Source organism: Ochotona princeps, chromosome 5, assembly GCF_030435755.1.
Source record: "Ochotona princeps isolate mOchPri1 chromosome 5, mOchPri1.hap1, whole genome shotgun sequence".
NCBI classification, from domain to species: Eukaryota; Metazoa; Chordata; class Mammalia; order Lagomorpha; family Ochotonidae; genus Ochotona; species Ochotona princeps.
In genome coordinates, this window is record NC_080836.1 from 49,761,864 (window position 1) to 49,779,276 (window position 17,413).

A 17,413-nucleotide genomic window follows, 5' to 3' on the forward strand; every position below is an offset into this window, starting at 1 on the left:
CAGTCTATTAAGCTGCAGCCTGTGACATCAACATCCCATATGAGCACTAACTTTACTCTCCGATGCTCTACTTCCAATCCAGTTCCCCCACTACAGTGCCTGGGAAGGTAACAGGGCATGGCCCAGATATTTGGGTACCTGCCATCATGTGGGAGACTCTGATGAAATTTTAGGATCCTGGATTTAGTCTGGCCCTGTCCCTGCCCTGGGCTTTGCAGGCATTTGGGGAGAGAACTAGCAGATATATCTCTTTCTTTCTGTTTCTCTCTCTCTCTCTCTCTAACTGTGCGAATGTCAAATACATAAATAAATCTTTACAAGTAGAAAAGTAAATAATAAAGACCTTAATTTCTAAGCCTTTATTTGGAGAATGTGGGAAGAGACACGCTTCCATTTCCTTCTGAGAGATGACAGGCACATGACTGAAATACCAGAAGAACACACTGAGTCTCAGGTTCAAGTCTGTTGTTACTACAAATGAGTGTAAATGGACGGCACACACACACATAGTCATAGCTGTGCATACAGGCATGTGCCATAGTCCCATTTTACCTATCAATAGAAGCAGAAGGGTCAGGCATGTTTAGTTACTAATGGCCTACAGAGTCCACAAAACTGTAGCAAGGTCCATTAGCAGGATGATGATATAACTGAAGTATTTGTACTGGTTTCACCAGCTTAACCAGAGGCCTACAGGTCTATGTTGATATGCTGTAATAGAGAATCTAGCATCTTGTGCTCAATGTAGAACCTTTCGGTAAGCATCTGTTCTCTCTCACACATTCAAATTTATGTGACAGATGAGAGGGACACACAGGTAAGAGTTCTCATTCAGTGGTTCATTCCCCAAACACCAACAGTGGGCTGCCAGCGTGCAACAAAATCAGAAGCTAGGAATTCAATCCTGGTCTTCCAGGAGAGTAGAAGAAATCTAGTCACTCAAGCCAGCACCACTGCCTTGCAGGGTTTGCATTAGCAGGAAGCTGGAATCACGAACTGAGCCAGGCATCAAATTCAGCCACTCTCACATAGGATGCTGGCATCTTAACTGGCAAAACACCTGTCCCAGAAAGTAGGTTTCTGTTGCATGGTAGATGACTGACTATATTTTGACTACATGCACAGCAACTCTGAGTAAACTAGGCTCCAGCTATGTACTTAATCCCACTGCCTACTCTCTAGCTCCAATTGCCACATCCCATCTGCCATTCCTCGTAGAAAACAAACAAGTTCTCATCATGGGACTCTATGCCCCATCTGTTGACATGAACACTCCCTTACATCACTGAGTCCATGGTTAAATGGCGTCTCTTCAGAGAGACAGTCTGTGTAGCCCTTATCCAGAGCAGCACTGCACCCGACTCCCACATCAGGCTCCACCCTACACGCTCAGTCTGCTCAGTATGTTTGAGGGTAGGTACTTCATTAACCTCATAGGTCTGCTTGTTGTTTGTGCCTCCTCCACACACACAGCCCAGGAAGTACGCTCAGGGCTGGCTTTACTCTCTCCTGGATCTCCAGTGCCTAGCAGAATACCAGACAGTACACAGTGACTGCAGACTGTAAAGGCCACAGTAAACCAGGGATTTTGCCTCTAACATCTCTGAATTATGCTGACAAGTACAAGCAGTGTGAATCTGACTTGAAACATGCCAAAACACCCTGCTCTTTCAAGTTCACAGTGCTCCAAACACAATTCAGGACCCAAAATAAAGGAAAAGGACAAAGTGATTTCCTGACTCCGCTGTTTTCGCACATTGATTCTGCTGCAGTCAACAGCAGGACGCACCTATTTCTATGCTATTTCTTTCTAGTATGGAAACAACATAGAAGGAGTGTTTTAACAGTTACAAAATAGGGCCTGGCACAATAATGTAGCTGCTAAAGTCCTCACCATGCACACCAGGATCCCATATGGGTGCTGTTTCTAATCCTGGTGGCCCCACTTCCCATTAAGTTCCCTGCTTGTGGCCTAGGAAAACAGTCCAGGACTGCCCAAAGCCTTGGGAACCTGCACGTGTGGGAAACCCAGAAGAAGCTCCTGGCTTCGGGCTCTGGATCGGCGCAGCTCGGGCCATTGTGGCCACTTGGGGGGTAAACCAGCAGACAGAAGATCTTTCTGCCTCTCCTCCTCTCTGTATATCTGACTTTGCAATAAAAATAAATAAATCTTTAAAAAAAAAAAAAAGAGTTGGGCCTGATGCAGTGGCCGAACAACTAAAGTCCTTGCCTTGAACACGCCGGGATCCCATATGGGCGCCAGTTATAATCCCAGCGGCCCTGCTTCCCATCCAGCGCCCTGCTTATAGCCTGGGAAAGCAGTCGAGGACGGCCCAAAGCCTTGGGACCCTGCATCCACGTGAAAGACCTGGAAGAGCTCCTGGCTCTTGGCTTCGGCTCAGCTCCTGGCTCTTGGCTCAGTTCTGGTCGTTGCAGTCACTTGGGGAGTAAATCAATGGACAGAATATCTTCCTCTCTTTCTCTCCTCCTCTCTACGTATATCTGACTTTGCAATAAAAATAAAATAAATCCTTTTTTAAAAAGTACAAAATAGGGCCCGGCAGCATGGCCTAGAGGCTAAAGTCCTTGCCTTGAACGCACTGGGATCCCATACGGGCGCCGGTTCTAATCCCGGCAGCTCCACTTCCCATCCAACTCCCTGCTTGTGGCCGGGAAAGGCAGTTGAGGACGGCCCAAAACCTTGGGACCCTGCACCCACGTGGGAGACCCGGAGGAGGTTCCTGGTTCCCAGTTTCAGATCGGCACAGCACTCACTTGGGGAGTTGGGCTGACTTGGGGAGTGAATCATTGGACGGAAGATCTTCTTCTCTGTCTCTCCTCCTCTCCATATGTCTGACTTTGTAATAAAAAAAATAAATAAATCTTAAAAAAAGTACAAAATAAAAAGCACCCAAGTAGTGACCCTTCAGATGATACATAAGTAACTATGGGAGCCCTTAAGAAACATTTACTTTTGGGGTCCCGGCTGCAGTAGCCTAGAGGCTAAATCCTTGCCTTACATGCTCCAGGATCCCATATGGGCATTGGTTTTAATCCTAGTGGTCCCACTTCCCATCCAGCTCCCTGCCTGTGACCTGGTAAAACAGTCAAGGATGCCCCAAAGCAATGGACCCTGCACCCGCGTGGGAGACCCAGAGGAGGCTCCTGGCTCCTGGCTTAGGATGAGTGCAGCTCTGGCCATTGCAGCCACTTCGGGATTGAATCAGTGGATGGAAAAGCTTCCTCTCTATCTCTCCTCTTCTCTGTGTATCTGACTTTCCAATAACAATAAATAAATCTTTAAAAAAATAATTTAAAAAGAAAAAACATTTACTTTTTAAAATTAAAGTAAAATATTAAATAACAGAAACTATGTGCTTTAGATGTAAAGGTTTCCAAAAGTTTGTGGAAAATGGAATTACAAGCTAAGTTTATTTTGGTGCAAAAAAACTGAAATTCATAAATAGAAGGGGCTTTCAAAAATGTCATGGGAAATATATATTGTGGATATATGCTATATACTTATACTGTGTGTGTGTGTATATATATATGATAAACATACTACACATGGATTTTTGCTGAAGATGATTAATCTGAACCTAGTCACACATACTTAATTTAGCTTACAAGAAATACAGGAGATAGGAGAAACAAATTAAAAGAAAGCCATCAAACAAGTCCATTTTGTGGTAAAATCTACAAAATTTATAAAAATATCAATAGAAAGAGGCAAGACAAAGTGACAAAAACAGTGCTGATTGTTAAGAAAATTCACACAAGTCAATTTGGTAACAACTGGGAAAATTTGTTTTTGGACCAAACAGTAGATGATATTTGTTCACTGTTTCAGGAATAACACCAGCAATATGAGTACACAGAAGGCTCTTCTAACCTGCAGTAGGCAGAGCTGACATTCACAGGTTCATCACACACACACAAAGAAAATGTGATAAATGTCCATTGTTATTCAGTCTAGATCGTGGGTACACAGCAAAGATGTTTGCTATAGTACTTTCAATTAGGCTGGATATTCAAAAACCTTGATAACAAAAACTTAGGGGATAAAAAAACTGTCCCTTCTAAAAGTCAGTGCCAAGCAAAGGTGGAGGGGGAGTATGGGATATTTTACAGTGTAAAAGCCTAAAAAGGTAACAGCCAAACACATGCAACTTCATCAGATGCAGGGTCCAAAGTAAGTACTCTGAAAGGTATTTTGGGGACAGTGAGGTAAATTTAAATATGTTCTGCATTAGACAGTAGGAGGTTATGATGTTCCCTTAAATGTGCTAACAATATTGTGACACATAAGATAGAAGTCTTTTTAGGTACTGCATGATAAAGTAAGTAGGGAAAAGGGTCACAGGGCTTACAACTGATTTTGAAATAGCTAAGGAAAAAACAGGAGAGCAGGAAAGACAAACAGATGAAGCAAAAAGGACAAAAATTAGCATTGCTGAAGCTACATAGTAAATGTGTGTTCCTTCTTTCATTCTTTCCGATTGTGCAGGTACTTTCTCATAATGAAACAGTTCCACAATTGGATATAAGACATTTTAAGATATAGGCTTCATGGCTATTATAATTACCTTTTAAATGAAGTACATCTGTTAGTTTAGTGGCAACGGGTACCTTCTGACACTCATTGAATGAACTACCAAACAACACACCTACCTAAGTAAGAATTAAAGCGCTGCATGCAAGTTCCAAAAAATTCTTCCCTCTGAGGTGGATCGTAGTTCAAGGTGCTGAATGGAAGAATAACAGCAAGGATTGCAAAAGGATGGATCTGTGTAAACAGAACACATATTTTTACGTTTTAAACTTCAGTAAAACAAAGTTTTAACCTAATTACTATTTTAGGTACAGTCTTTTTCTAATGTTCCAATGGTTAAATGGAAAGTGTATCACACTGCTTTTGAATTTTTCCACCCTGCTATAATTCATTTAACCCTACTACTAACTGTTAGTAGTGCTAAAAGTGTTTATGCAGATAAAGTAAACAAGACATTCCAAATTAATTGTTACATGTAAAACCCTATTCAAGAATTCATTATTCATTAGAAAAAATAGGAAACAGTATCACTAGTTTTCATAATCCAGGAACATTTTAACATTTATAATATAATGCAATTAACCAAATTTCTTCAATTATAATCATTTGCATTTGTTTTCCTTTCACTCATTGTTTTTTCCATTTTTCATTCGTTCCTCTGACACCTATCTTGAAAATTTCTGAGATTTCACACTTATCTCATAATTTTGAATGTAACTGTTTTAAATAAGAAAAGCAACACCACAGGATTATACAAAGAAAAAGAGAAAGCAAAAGCATCTACACTCCACAGTCCTAATACAATGAATATCATTTTAAGTGTTCCTTCCCATCAAAGAATTCTGATTACCAATCTTAACACTATTATAACAAACCAAAGGACAACAGCTGGTCACACCAAATTTGTGGTACTGGAAGACAAAGCATCTTTAAGAGGAGGAACAACCAACTGCTAAATCAGTGTTTAGTTTTTAAACTTCAAACATCAACCCAAGGGACTAGCATTGTGACATACAGGATAAAGCTACTGCCTGAACTACCATCATTCCATATCGACTACCATCATCCCATATGAGTTTGAGTCCTGTCTGCTCCATTTTTTTTTAAAGATTCATTTATTTTCATTACAAAATCAGATATACAGAGAGGAGCAGAGACACAGAGGAAGATTTTTTCGTTCATTGATTCAATCCCCAAGTGAGCACAACAGCCAGAGATGAGCCGATCCAAAGCTAGGAGCCAGGAATTTCTTCCAAGTTTCCCACATGGGTGCCGGATCCCAACGTTTTGGGCTGTCCTTGACTGCTTTCCAAGGCTATAAAACAGGAAGCTGGATCAGAAGCTAAACCCCTGGGATTAGAACCGGTGCCCAAATGGGATCCCAGTGTTCTCAAGGCAAACACTTTAGCTGCTAGGCTACTGCAGCGGGCCCAGCTGTTCCATTTTCAATCCACCTTCCTGTTAACGCTCCTGGACAGCAGTGGAAGATGGTACAAATGCTTGGGTTCCTGAACCCCTAGAGGGGAACAGCACAGAGCTCCTGGATCTTGGCTTCAGCCTGGTCCAGCCCAGCCATTGTGGCTGTTTGAGGGAGCGAATCAGGGGATAGAAGAATCCTCTCTGGTTCTCTCTTTAATTCTGTGTTTTAAATAAATAAACAAATCCTTTAAAAAAAAAATCAAAACTCTCAAAGTACTTATGATAGAAATTATACTTCTGGCATTTGACAAGCACATAAGACTAACATGAAACATTTAAATTTCACCTTTTCAATCTGTTGGACAACCACTGAGGCTATTCTATCAAGTAGCGAAGCACTGAGGTAGCTAGTCTTTGAAATAAAAGACGCAATCTCTGCAACATTTGTACAATTGATTTCATCCATGAAACGTTGTAAAGCAGCAAATGTGTCTTCAAGAAGTGATTCAAGGAACCAGTCTCCTTTTAAAACTTTCAGTTCCTTCCATAAGCGATCCAAACTGTTGCTCTGTTGTAGTCTCTGACAGCCGTAGTAATCCAACTTTTGAAGCAGTTTCAGTTGTTTTCCACGAATACTATCCGAATAGACATGATCGTACTGAATCCATCTTAAAACAGATGTGGCAAAATCATTGAGCTGCATCAGGTCACAGCATGGCAAAACGGCGTCCACTCGGGCTATGGCCGCTTCGTCCAGGTAGGAAGAAGGGAGCATGGAAAGAGCATGGGCCAGGACGGAAATCTGACTCGGAATGACACTGGTTTTCAGATAACTACAAGGGAAGGGGCAAAAATAAAAACAAAACCAATACATGCCGAAAAATATTAGTGCATTAAAGCATGAACATAATTATTATAATTTAATAGTTCAGGTAGGCTATATATGTTAACTTAGGAAAAGTTAGGTAAATTCAAAGACAGGTTCATAAGGGGTTATAAATAAATCAAAGCTCTTTTGATGCACATACCAAATTTTTTCTGCAAAATAAAATAGTCCCTAGCAAGCAAAAGGTTGGAGCCAGAACATTTCTAGTGCTATTTCCAGACAAACACTCTGGGTCTAATTTGTGGTATGACCTGTCAGGAGCCGTGACGAACTAGTACAGGCCCTGATATACAATGATCACTATTGCTTGCATTCTCACTTTCTGATACACACACACTCACTGCCCCTTTCTCTATTTCTCCTTTCCCAAATCTGCATGCTAAAGTCCCACTACCAGAATAATAATTCTTAAACAAAATGCAGGGAGTTTTTAAAAAAATCTTTAGGTTTAGATGTAGTGAAGGAAATAAGCCAATCAAAAGGAAATTATTATTAAAATATTACATTTTATTATTAAATATTAACATTAAAGATTATTATTAAAATAGTCTTAATATACAATGCTAGCAAAAGTGCAATGATATAAGCATTCTCATTCACTACTAATAAACTGTAGAGGTTACTGTGAATTTTCTACATTGAACAGGTTGGCTCAACAACTTTAACAATAATGTGACTGACTGACATGGTCAATCACTGACTAGGAAACAAACCTAAGAATGTCACTACTTAAAATCCAGGTAAAGGTTTGTGTTATTTTCTCCATCTTTTTGAGGGGACATGGCACAGGGAGTCAGGGAGAAACACACACAGAAAGAGGTCTTCTACCTGCTACATTACTCCCCAAATGCCACATAGCCTGGACTTGGCGATGCTAAAGCCAGGAGCCAGGTACTCCATCTGGGTCTCCCACATGGTGGCAGGGACCCACTTACCTGGAGTACCTTCCAATACCTTTCCAGCCACATTATCAAGGAGCTGGCTCACAAGCAGGGAAGAGCTGGGACTCAAACCAACACTCCACTATGGGATGCAGTAACACACTGGGCTATAATGCCAGAGCCCATTGTGTTTTCAGTATGGGTAAAATTTGAAGATGTAAACACTCAATGATGGAGAATGTTCAATGAATTATAATACATTCAGAGGATGACTACTATGTAGCCAATAGAAAAAAATTTACAAAAAGTTCCCAGTGATGTGGGGAAATGCTTTAAGATTAAATAACTAAACAACAAAACCATATGTTCATCATTCTCCACTAAAAATAGAATCTGTGGGCCCGGCACGGTGGCCTAGCGGCTAAAGGCCTTGAATGCACCAGGATTCCATATGGGCACCAGTTCTAGTCCCGGCTGCTCCACTTCCCATCCAGCTCCCTATTGTGGCTGGGGAAAGCAGTGGAGCACGGCCCAAAGCCTTGGGACCCTACACCCACATGGGAGACCCGGAAGAGCTCCTGGCTCCTGGCATCGGATCGGCACAGCACCAGCCATTGCAACCACTTGGGGAGTGAATCATCGGACAGAAGAACTTCCTGTCTCTCCTGCTCTCTATATATCTGATTTAGCAATAAAAATAAATCTTTTTAAAAAATAGAATCTGTGATATGGAGATAAACCAAATTGTCAATAATGGATAGATAAAATATTTTCTTTTTCTTCTTTATACATCTACATTAGAAAAATTACCAAATGATTTTAGTAAAATAATGTGTCAGGCCCACTCAATTAATACTAAATAATCAAAACGATCAATATACTATTTTACATGAGGGAATAAAGGTACAGCAAGTTAAACCACTGTTTGAGATGAGATTCATTCCATATGGAAATGCCTGGGATTGAGTCCCACCTCCATTCTTTTTTTTTAAGATTTACTTATTTATTTTGATTATTTTACATAGTTAATTAGGGTAATAAGGGTCAAGGGCTACAGGAAGGTGGGTGAGACCATTATTTCCACATTCTCTTTTTTTCCTTCCTGTAACTGGGGAAGGGGGGAGAAAAGGGGAGAAGTTACACCCAGACTCCCAAATGCCTTTGTACCCTGGGATGGACCACCTCCATTCTTGATCCAGCTTCATTCTAATGCATATAAAAGGCAGTAGATGATGATTCAAGTACTTGAGTTTCTGCCACCCATGTAGGTCACTGGGACGGAGTTCATTTCAGCCTGGCCTAGCCATGGCTTTATGAGCATCTGGATAATAAATCAGTGGATAGAAGAGCTCTCTCTCTCTCTCTCGGGTCCCTATACAGGATCATGAAAGAAAGCAGATGACAGCTCAGCTACATGGGTTCCTGCCACCCATGTGGGTCACCCCTGATGGAATCAGGCTCTTGGGTTTTTCTTGGCTTAGCCAGTGATGAACAAGCAGAAGGAAAATACCTGTTTCATTTTGTGTCTCCATCTGTATTACTCTGCCTTTTAAATAAGAAAATAATAAGACAGGACTGGAAACAGAACCGACCCAGCAATTGCAACCACTAGCTGATTGGGACGATGGACTGTACCGGGCCCTGTGCTTGCAAGCACACACAAGAATCTGGTCTGGGAACACCTCAGACAAAATTTCTTTTGGGATCTCCCAATCAAACTGCCAGACTCAGAACCCTAACCATGAAGAGAAGTGCAGGTGCCATGGTCTGCCATGGAGTGCAAGTGCCAGAGCCGAGCCCTCTAAGAGGCTCAGACGGAGCAGTGGAGAGCATAACCAGGTGCACATGGAGGATATGGCAGTCTATCGGAACCTGCAGAGGATACCTGGCATCACAACACAGGTCAGAACAAATCAATCAACTACCTCAGCCATATGTTGGCAGTGAAAAACTGGGCAAACACCAAACACAGAGTCTAAGGTGGATTATGTCAATCAGTGGATTCTGCAGCAACCTCATCATGCTTGGAATTGTGAGATTGGCAGCAATTCATAACTGTTGAACTATCAAAACCATTTGAGCAAGATCCTCAGAGCATGTCCCACATCAGGGACCTGGGATGGGTGGGAAACTGGGTGGGGCTTCTCCCTTTATCTCTGCCTTTACCCCAGATACAGGAAAAAAAACAATGTGGAAATAATAGTCTTACCCACTTTCATGTAGCCCTTGAACTTAACTATGTAAATATTGTCAAAAATAAAAAAAGGAAAAAGAAAAATAATAAATAAATAAATAAATGCTCATTAAAATTAAAAAAACAATTTTTTTAAAGCTACCAAGTCTTACCTCTGAAAACTTACAGCAACACTGGACATGAAATGAAATAAAATGAAATGAAACAAATATTGCAGCTAGATTACAACAAGAAACACTAGATCTTACCTAAGCAGTAATTCTCTGAGTTTCACAAACAGCTCTTTACTTCGAAACTGTAGAGAAATCAATGCATGAGTAATCTTCAATAGCTCTGTTGGTTTATACTTATCCAAATGTTTATGCAGAACTGAAGCAATTCTAAAAAGAATAACAGAACATATAACAGTTCATTCATTTACTTATTAAACAGTGCAAAGTTTTCCATCAGACACTCAGTTTTATGCTATAGCAATAGCAATGAATGAGATAGGTGTTCTGCTCTTTCAGAACTGTCTCAGATTGGTGAAAGGATTCTAACAATCTACAAGAATGAAAAAAGTGATCAATGAAGTATGAGTAAAATATACTCAACTATCAACAGTTGGAAGAGGAGCAAACTGATTCAATCTACTTTTGTTTTTAGATTTTTTAATTCTTATTTGAAAGGTAAAGTAATGGAAACAGAGTGAAAGAGAGAGAGACAGAAAGAAAGACTGCATTTCCTGGTTCATGGCCCTAAAAGCTGCAGCCACTGCACTGAGCCAAGCTGAAACAAGAGCCTGGAACTCCAAATGGATCTCCGACACGGGTGGCTGGGGTCCAAGCACTTGGACGAGCTTCACCTGCCTTCCCATACTCATTAACATGGAGCTGGATCAGAAGTGAAGCGGTTGGGACTCACTGGAGCTCATATGGGATGGCAATGTCAAAGATGGTGGCTTAACCTGCTATACCACGTTGCAGGCCCCAAAATGGAGCTTCTTAAAAACAAAGAGAAACGATAAGTTGAAGGAAAAGGCTTGGAAACAAAAATGAAAATAAAGGAACATATGTGGCATGCGCTGGGGTACAGCCAGTTAAGTACCACTTGTGACACTAGCATCCCAAAATAGAGTGTTTGTGCTAGTCCCAGCTTCCCTTGCAGCTTCCTGCCAATGTGCCTAGAAAAGCAGCAGCAGAAGGCCCAGACCCTTGGGTCCCTGCCATCCTCTGTAGAGACCAGGATGGAGTCCTGTGTTCCTGGCCATGGCATAGACCAGCTCTGGCTAATTAGGCCATTTGGAAAGTAAACCAGAGGATGGACAATAAAGCATACACTCTATGTCATTCTGCCTTTTGAATAAATAAATAAATTTTTAAAAAAGAGAAAAAAGAGAACAGAAAAAGAATGAAAGTTAAGCATAAGTACTTTGAACTATTTATCTTTTTAATCTCAAGCTGCCAAGAAAGCCAATATACAGCAGTATGTCCCCAAGGTCACACTGTGGTGTGAGGCGATGTATGTTAACTGTTCTGCAGAAACTGCCCTTTTGAAAAGTAGGATCCTAGAGCCTGGTGCGACCACTCAATTGGCTAATCCTCCACTTCCAACAGCCAGGAACCTGTATGGGGGTCAGTTAATATCCTGGATTCTACACTTCCCATCCAGCTCCTTGCTTGAGGCCTGGGAAACCAGAGAAGCACGGCCCAAAGTCCTGAGACCTTTCCCCCAGACTGGAGACCTAGAAGAAGCTCCTGGCTTTGGATTGGTTCAGTTCCAGTTGTTGCAGCCATTTGAGGAGTGAACCAGCAGATGGACGATCTTTCTCTGTTTCTCCTTCTTTCTGTAAATCTCCCTTGCAATTAAAATAAATAATTTTTTTAAAGATTCAATTATTTTTACTGGAAAGACAGATTTACAGAGACGAGAGACAGAGAAAAAGACTTACTGTCCACTGGTTCACTCCCTGAGTAGCCACAACGGCCAGAGCTGGGCGGATCCAAATCCAGGAGCCAGGGGTTTCTTCCAGGTCTCCCATGAGTGCAGGGTCCCAAGACTTTAGGCCTTCCTCAACTGCTTTCCCAAGTCACAAGCAGATAGTTGGAAGGGAAGTGAAGCAGATGGGACTAGAACCAGCACACATATGGTGCCCCATGTAAGGTGAGGACTTTAGCAACTAGGCTATTGTACCAAGCCCTAAAATACATAAATCTTTAAAAGAAGAAAAAGTAGGATCCTTCTCCGTTCTTGTCTCCAGGTTATTATGCTCCACCCAAGCATAATAGCAGCAAATGAGTGAAAAACACTGAATAATTTTGTCACCTCTATTTTGAAAATAAAAAAAACATAAATAGATGTTAATTCATTATTTCTTCAAAACAATACCTAGATCACAGAACGTATTTTTCCTTTAAAAAAAGTTCTTATTGAAGGACAACACCAGGACTCTCAGAAAAGCTTACTTTTTATTCAGATGTGAATTTCTGCTTTCCATTTCTTTCATTGCGCCCACCACTGCCAGGACTTGTTGGCTTGTCAGTTCCTCTGACATCAACAACAAGGCTGATTTAAGTCTGCAAGCAAAGAAAGATGTTTTACATTGAATTATTGAAAATTAGCTTATTTTTTTTATAAAACAATAATTATTAGGTAACAAAAAAGCACAAACAAAAATTCAATATATAATTTCATAAGAGATTAATAAGGCCTATAGAAAATTTCTATTATGAAAAAATCATGCATGAATTCCCAAGTATTTTGTACCAAAACTAAACATTTTGATTTTATTTTTCCACAAACTTTTAAAAATAATTTTGTAACTCTCCTAACATAAAATTTCACTGAAAAACAAAACTAAAAATTTTTTATCAAAACAATCAAGGTCTTGATACTATCAATTTACTGTTTCTTAAAAAAATAGGTAAAATATATTTTCATGATTTGCAAATACAAAAAGGTTATAATGGTTATAAAATACTATGAGTCAGTCACATTATTCAGTACTGCACAGCTAAAGAAAAACTGATACCCTAATCATATCTCCGACGTTTTAAAAAAGAATATCTAAGCAGGAAGTCAATAAAGCTGCAATGTGGCATAAATTTTATTTAGTAATCACCTGCAATAACACTATGAACTAAAAATTAACAAAGATGACTTACAACTATCCAAAGTGGGGCCCAGTGCAGTAGCCTAGCAGCTAAAGTCTTCACCTTGAATGCACCGGTTCTAATCCCAGCAGCCCCGCTTCCCAGCCAGCTCCCTGCTTGTGGCCTGTGAAAGCAGTTGAGGACAGCCCAAAGCCTTGGGACCCTGCATCCGCATGGGAGACCCAGAAGAAGCTCCTGGCTCCTGGCTTCAGACTGGCTCAGTAACAGCTGTTGCAGCCAATTTGGGAACAAATCATCGGATGGAAGCTCTTCCTCTCCGTCTCCCCTCCTCTCTGTATATCTGACTGTCCAATAAAAATAACTAACAACAGAATAACTTAGAAGGCACACCTAAATCATAAACTCTTCTAAGAGCAGGATAAGCCACATTTCTCTTCCAACTGGCCTCTTTTCACCAACCCAATCAGACATTTCAAACACGCCTTTCCTCCAAAGCTTTCTCCAGTATCTGTCAGCATTTATTACAGATAATACTAACCTCAGCATTTACTCAGAAACTATATTGTGATGTCAAAATATCTATCTTAATTACATATTCCTATTTTCCCAATTGGAATATATTCTGTGAAAACAAAGACAATATTTTTTTGCACTGAAGCCAATTTTTATATTCCTTCAGCAAGAGAGCTTAATACTAGAAAAACAATTTTAAAAATCATAATTTTAAAAATCACATTTTAGAACAGACATATTGAAACAGGTATAGACATCCAGCAAACGGGAAGTGTATCTCACACCTGGCACAACAAAACCAGCACCAGCTCAGAACAACCAAGCTGACTCAAGTAACACCCTCAGGACACACCACCCTCATCGGTGTCGCTGGGAGGACATTGGGCCAGCGTGATGTGGCAGAAAGGGCTACACAGCATCCTCCTCTCCTCCCCGAGACGGAGTGCAGGGCTCCTAGTTTTGGCTCCTAGGTTTTGCAGGCATATGAGAGGGAGCAAAAAGATCAAAGATTTCTCTCTTTTTCTCTCCCTCCCTCTCTCTTCCCCTTTCAAATAAATGAAAATAAACAAACAAAAATAAGACTTTGCCATAAATCTTGCACTAATACAACAATAAGGCAGATTTTATTATCCGTAATCCCTGCTTAACTAAATCTACTAATCACATTCATCATCAGGAGTACTAGGATTCTAAGTATTTCATACACGCAGGCTGGATGCAGACATGTAAATCCAGTCACGTGGCCTAGGAGGGGAGAATAAAGCACTGAAAATGTATCCTCCTTTTTTTCTGTGTTGACTCAACAGCAGAGGTTTATTGACTGCCTAGGAGTTGGAGACACTACGTTAGACTCATGGAGCAGAAAAACAGAAAAATACAGAGTCAAGGAACAGAGCACAAGCGACTATTTTCTTCTCTCTGAACTGTTAGGGTGATTTCTGTGCCTTTCATGGAGGTTCAAGGAAACCTGAACTTGAAGGTTCCACGTATTCCCAATAAGTAAAGTACTTTAAATGGAACTTACCGTTTCCTTTCTTCAAGTCCTGCTATGGGTCCCAGGGCTACAAACAATTTTACAAAGTTTGCAGGGTTATCAAATGGAAGAGCCATTTCAGTTAGCCTTTTTTTAACTGTTGCAACAAATTCAAAACTATGAAACTGTAGAGAGTAATAAAGACCAAGTATTTTGCTGATGGACTCCAAATCAAGGTGGCTCATATTTCTTAAAAACAGTTTATTACACTTTTCTAGTAGTGGATAATAACTAAAATTAGCATTTCGAAGGAATTGTACTATTTTTCTTGCAATGTTGATGTCAGAATAACTTATGGTATCAAAAAGTAGTTCTGTCTTTTTCACTAATTGATCTTGAAAATGTGACGATATTAAAGAGGAGATGTTGACCATCAGGACAGATAAAGACCTGAAAAATGAAAAAACAGGAAAAGATTTTTACATTATTTAAGCATAATGACTAATTATAAAGCTAAATGACATGCAGAAATGACTTGCTACTTGTGAGGTTCTGACCATGTTTCTCTTTTAAACACAAGTGAAACACAGATATGCATTTGATAAAGTGCTTAAAATATCACCTGGGAAACTGACACAGTGATGCAGCAAGCTAATTCTCCACTTGCTGCAACAGCATCCCACATGGACATCAGTTCAAGTCCCAGCTGCTCTACTTCCCATCCAGCTCCTTGCTAATGGACTGGGAGGACAGCAGAGGATGGCCCAAAGCCTTGGGCTCCTGCATAGACATGTGAGACTCATGTGAGCTTCTGGATCCCAGTAAATGACCAGCCCAGCTCAGGCTGCTGAGGCTAAATCTGACTTTCAAGCAAAATAAATAAATGTTAAAAAAAAAAAAAAAAAAAGCAGCAGCAGCAGCACTGCCTGGGATACTTGTATCGCACACTGAAGTGTGAAGCAGGTTCCTGCTTGATCTCTGCCTCTAATGCACACCAAGGGGGCGGCAAAGGACAGCTCAAGTGCCTGAGTTCCCTATCGCCCACATGAGCAATGCAGACCGAGTTGAGACCTAACGCTAGTTGTGGGCATATGGGGAGTAAGCCAGACAATGGAAGACACCTCTCTTTCTACATGATCCCTCTTTCTCTTCCTATATGTATGTGTCTCTCGGTCTTTCATGAGAATTAATAAATATTTTTTAATTTAAAATATAATAGAATCAGCCCCGGCGGCATGGCCTAAGGCTAAAGTCCTCGCCTTGAACGCCCCGGGATCCCATATGGGCGCCGGTTCTAATCCCGGCAGCTCCACTTCCCATCCAGCTCCCTGCTTGTGGCCTGGGAAAGCAGTCGAGGACGGCCCAATGCTTTGGGACCCTGCACCCGCGTGGGAGACCTGGAAGAGGTTCCAGGTTCCCGGCATCGGATCGGCGCAGCACCGGCTGTTGCGGCTCACTTGGGGAGTGAAACATCGGACGGAAGATCTTCTTCTCTGTCTCTCCTCCTCTCTGTATATCCGGATTTTCAATAATAATAAATCTTTAAAAATATATATATATATATAATAGAATCAAAAAAATATAACAGAATCAATAAAAAAATGCTACAGGCATGTAAGTTCAATTCTAGTCATCGATCGATACCTTAGACAAAATTATTGAAATATTATTCACTAAGCACACAAAAATCACAATTTTACAGCTAAACTATATTGACTGAAAATATTTCAGCTGTATTTACCCAGAAATCACTTTGGTTAATTCTCTATTTTCTTTTTTTTTTTAAAGATTTATTTATTTTTATTATAAAGTCAGATATACAGAGAGGAGGAGAGACAGAGAGGAAGATCTTCCGTCCGATGATTCACTCCCCAAGTGAGCCGCAGTCTCCCACGACTGCTTTCACAGACCACAAGCAGGGAGCTGGATGGGAAGTGAAGCTGCCGGGACCAGAACCGGCGCCCATATGGGATGCTGGCGCATTCAAGGCAAGGACTTTAGCCACTAGGCCACGCCGCCAGGTCCTAATTCTCCGTTTTCAAGTGTCAGAATCCTGTATGGGTGCCAGTTCCTGCCCCAGCTCCACCACTTCCCATCCAGCTCCCTGCTTGTGGTCTGTGAAAGCAGTCGAGAACAGCCCAAAGCCTTGAGACTCTACTTCCACCTGGGAGACTCGAAAGAAGCTCCTGGCTCCTGGCTTCAGATCAGCTGGTCTCTGGCCACTGTGGCAATTTGGGGAGTCAATTAACAGTTGGAGTATCTTTGTCCTTATCTCTGTAAATCTTACCTTCCAATAAAAATAAATAAATCTTTCAAAAAGTAATTAACAATATTAATACAACACTAGTATTAACAATGAATTCCCTGAAGCAATTTTTTAAAAGACTACATATTCACTTCAATATCTAATAATAATATTAGGAACTACCCATTTTTGAGAACCTTGTTTTAGAAGTTCATGGGGATGGCTCAGTGTGATAACATAGCAGTTAAAGTCCTCACCTTGAGCACGCTGGGATCCCATATGAACACTGGTTCTAATCCCGGCAGCTTCACTTCCCAGCCAGCTCCCTGCTTGTGGCCCTGGGAAAGCCGTTGAGGACGGCCCAAAGCCTTGGGACCTGCACCCGCATGGGAGACCAGGAAGCGGCTCCTGGCTTCAGATTGGCTCAGCACTGGCTGTTGTGGCCACTTGGGGAGTGAACAGCAAGTGGAAGATCTTCCTCTGTGTCTCTCCTGCTTTCTGTATATCTGACTTTCCAATAAAAATAAATTAAAAATCTTAAAAAAAAAAAAAAAAAAGAAGAAGTTCATGGGGAGACAATCCTCTATTGGTTCCTCAAGTGTCTAAACATGTTGCCAGCAAAGTCACTGACTGCCTTTGTTTAGCTCCTCAAGGATGT

At 41.0% G+C, this 17,413-nt stretch overlaps 1 protein-coding gene across 2 annotated transcripts in view; it reads right to left on the reverse strand.

The window, feature by feature from the left end:
• FASTKD1 (FAST kinase domains 1) overlaps positions 1–17,413 on the reverse strand; it is a 46,522-nt gene that overhangs the window by 14,230 nt on the left and 14,879 nt on the right. For both annotated transcript variants that reach the window (XM_058664598.1, XM_058664599.1), the window contains exons 5-9: positions 14,562–14,960; positions 12,377–12,487; positions 10,181–10,312; positions 6,318–6,804; positions 4,672–4,786 (exon numbers count right to left, since the gene is read on the reverse strand). In XM_058664598.1, the coding sequence (XP_058520581.1) occupies positions 4,672–4,786; positions 6,318–6,804; positions 10,181–10,312; positions 12,377–12,487; positions 14,562–14,960 (1,244 nt within the window). The remainder of the gene's footprint in view (positions 1–4,671; positions 4,787–6,317; positions 6,805–10,180; positions 10,313–12,376; positions 12,488–14,561; positions 14,961–17,413) is intronic.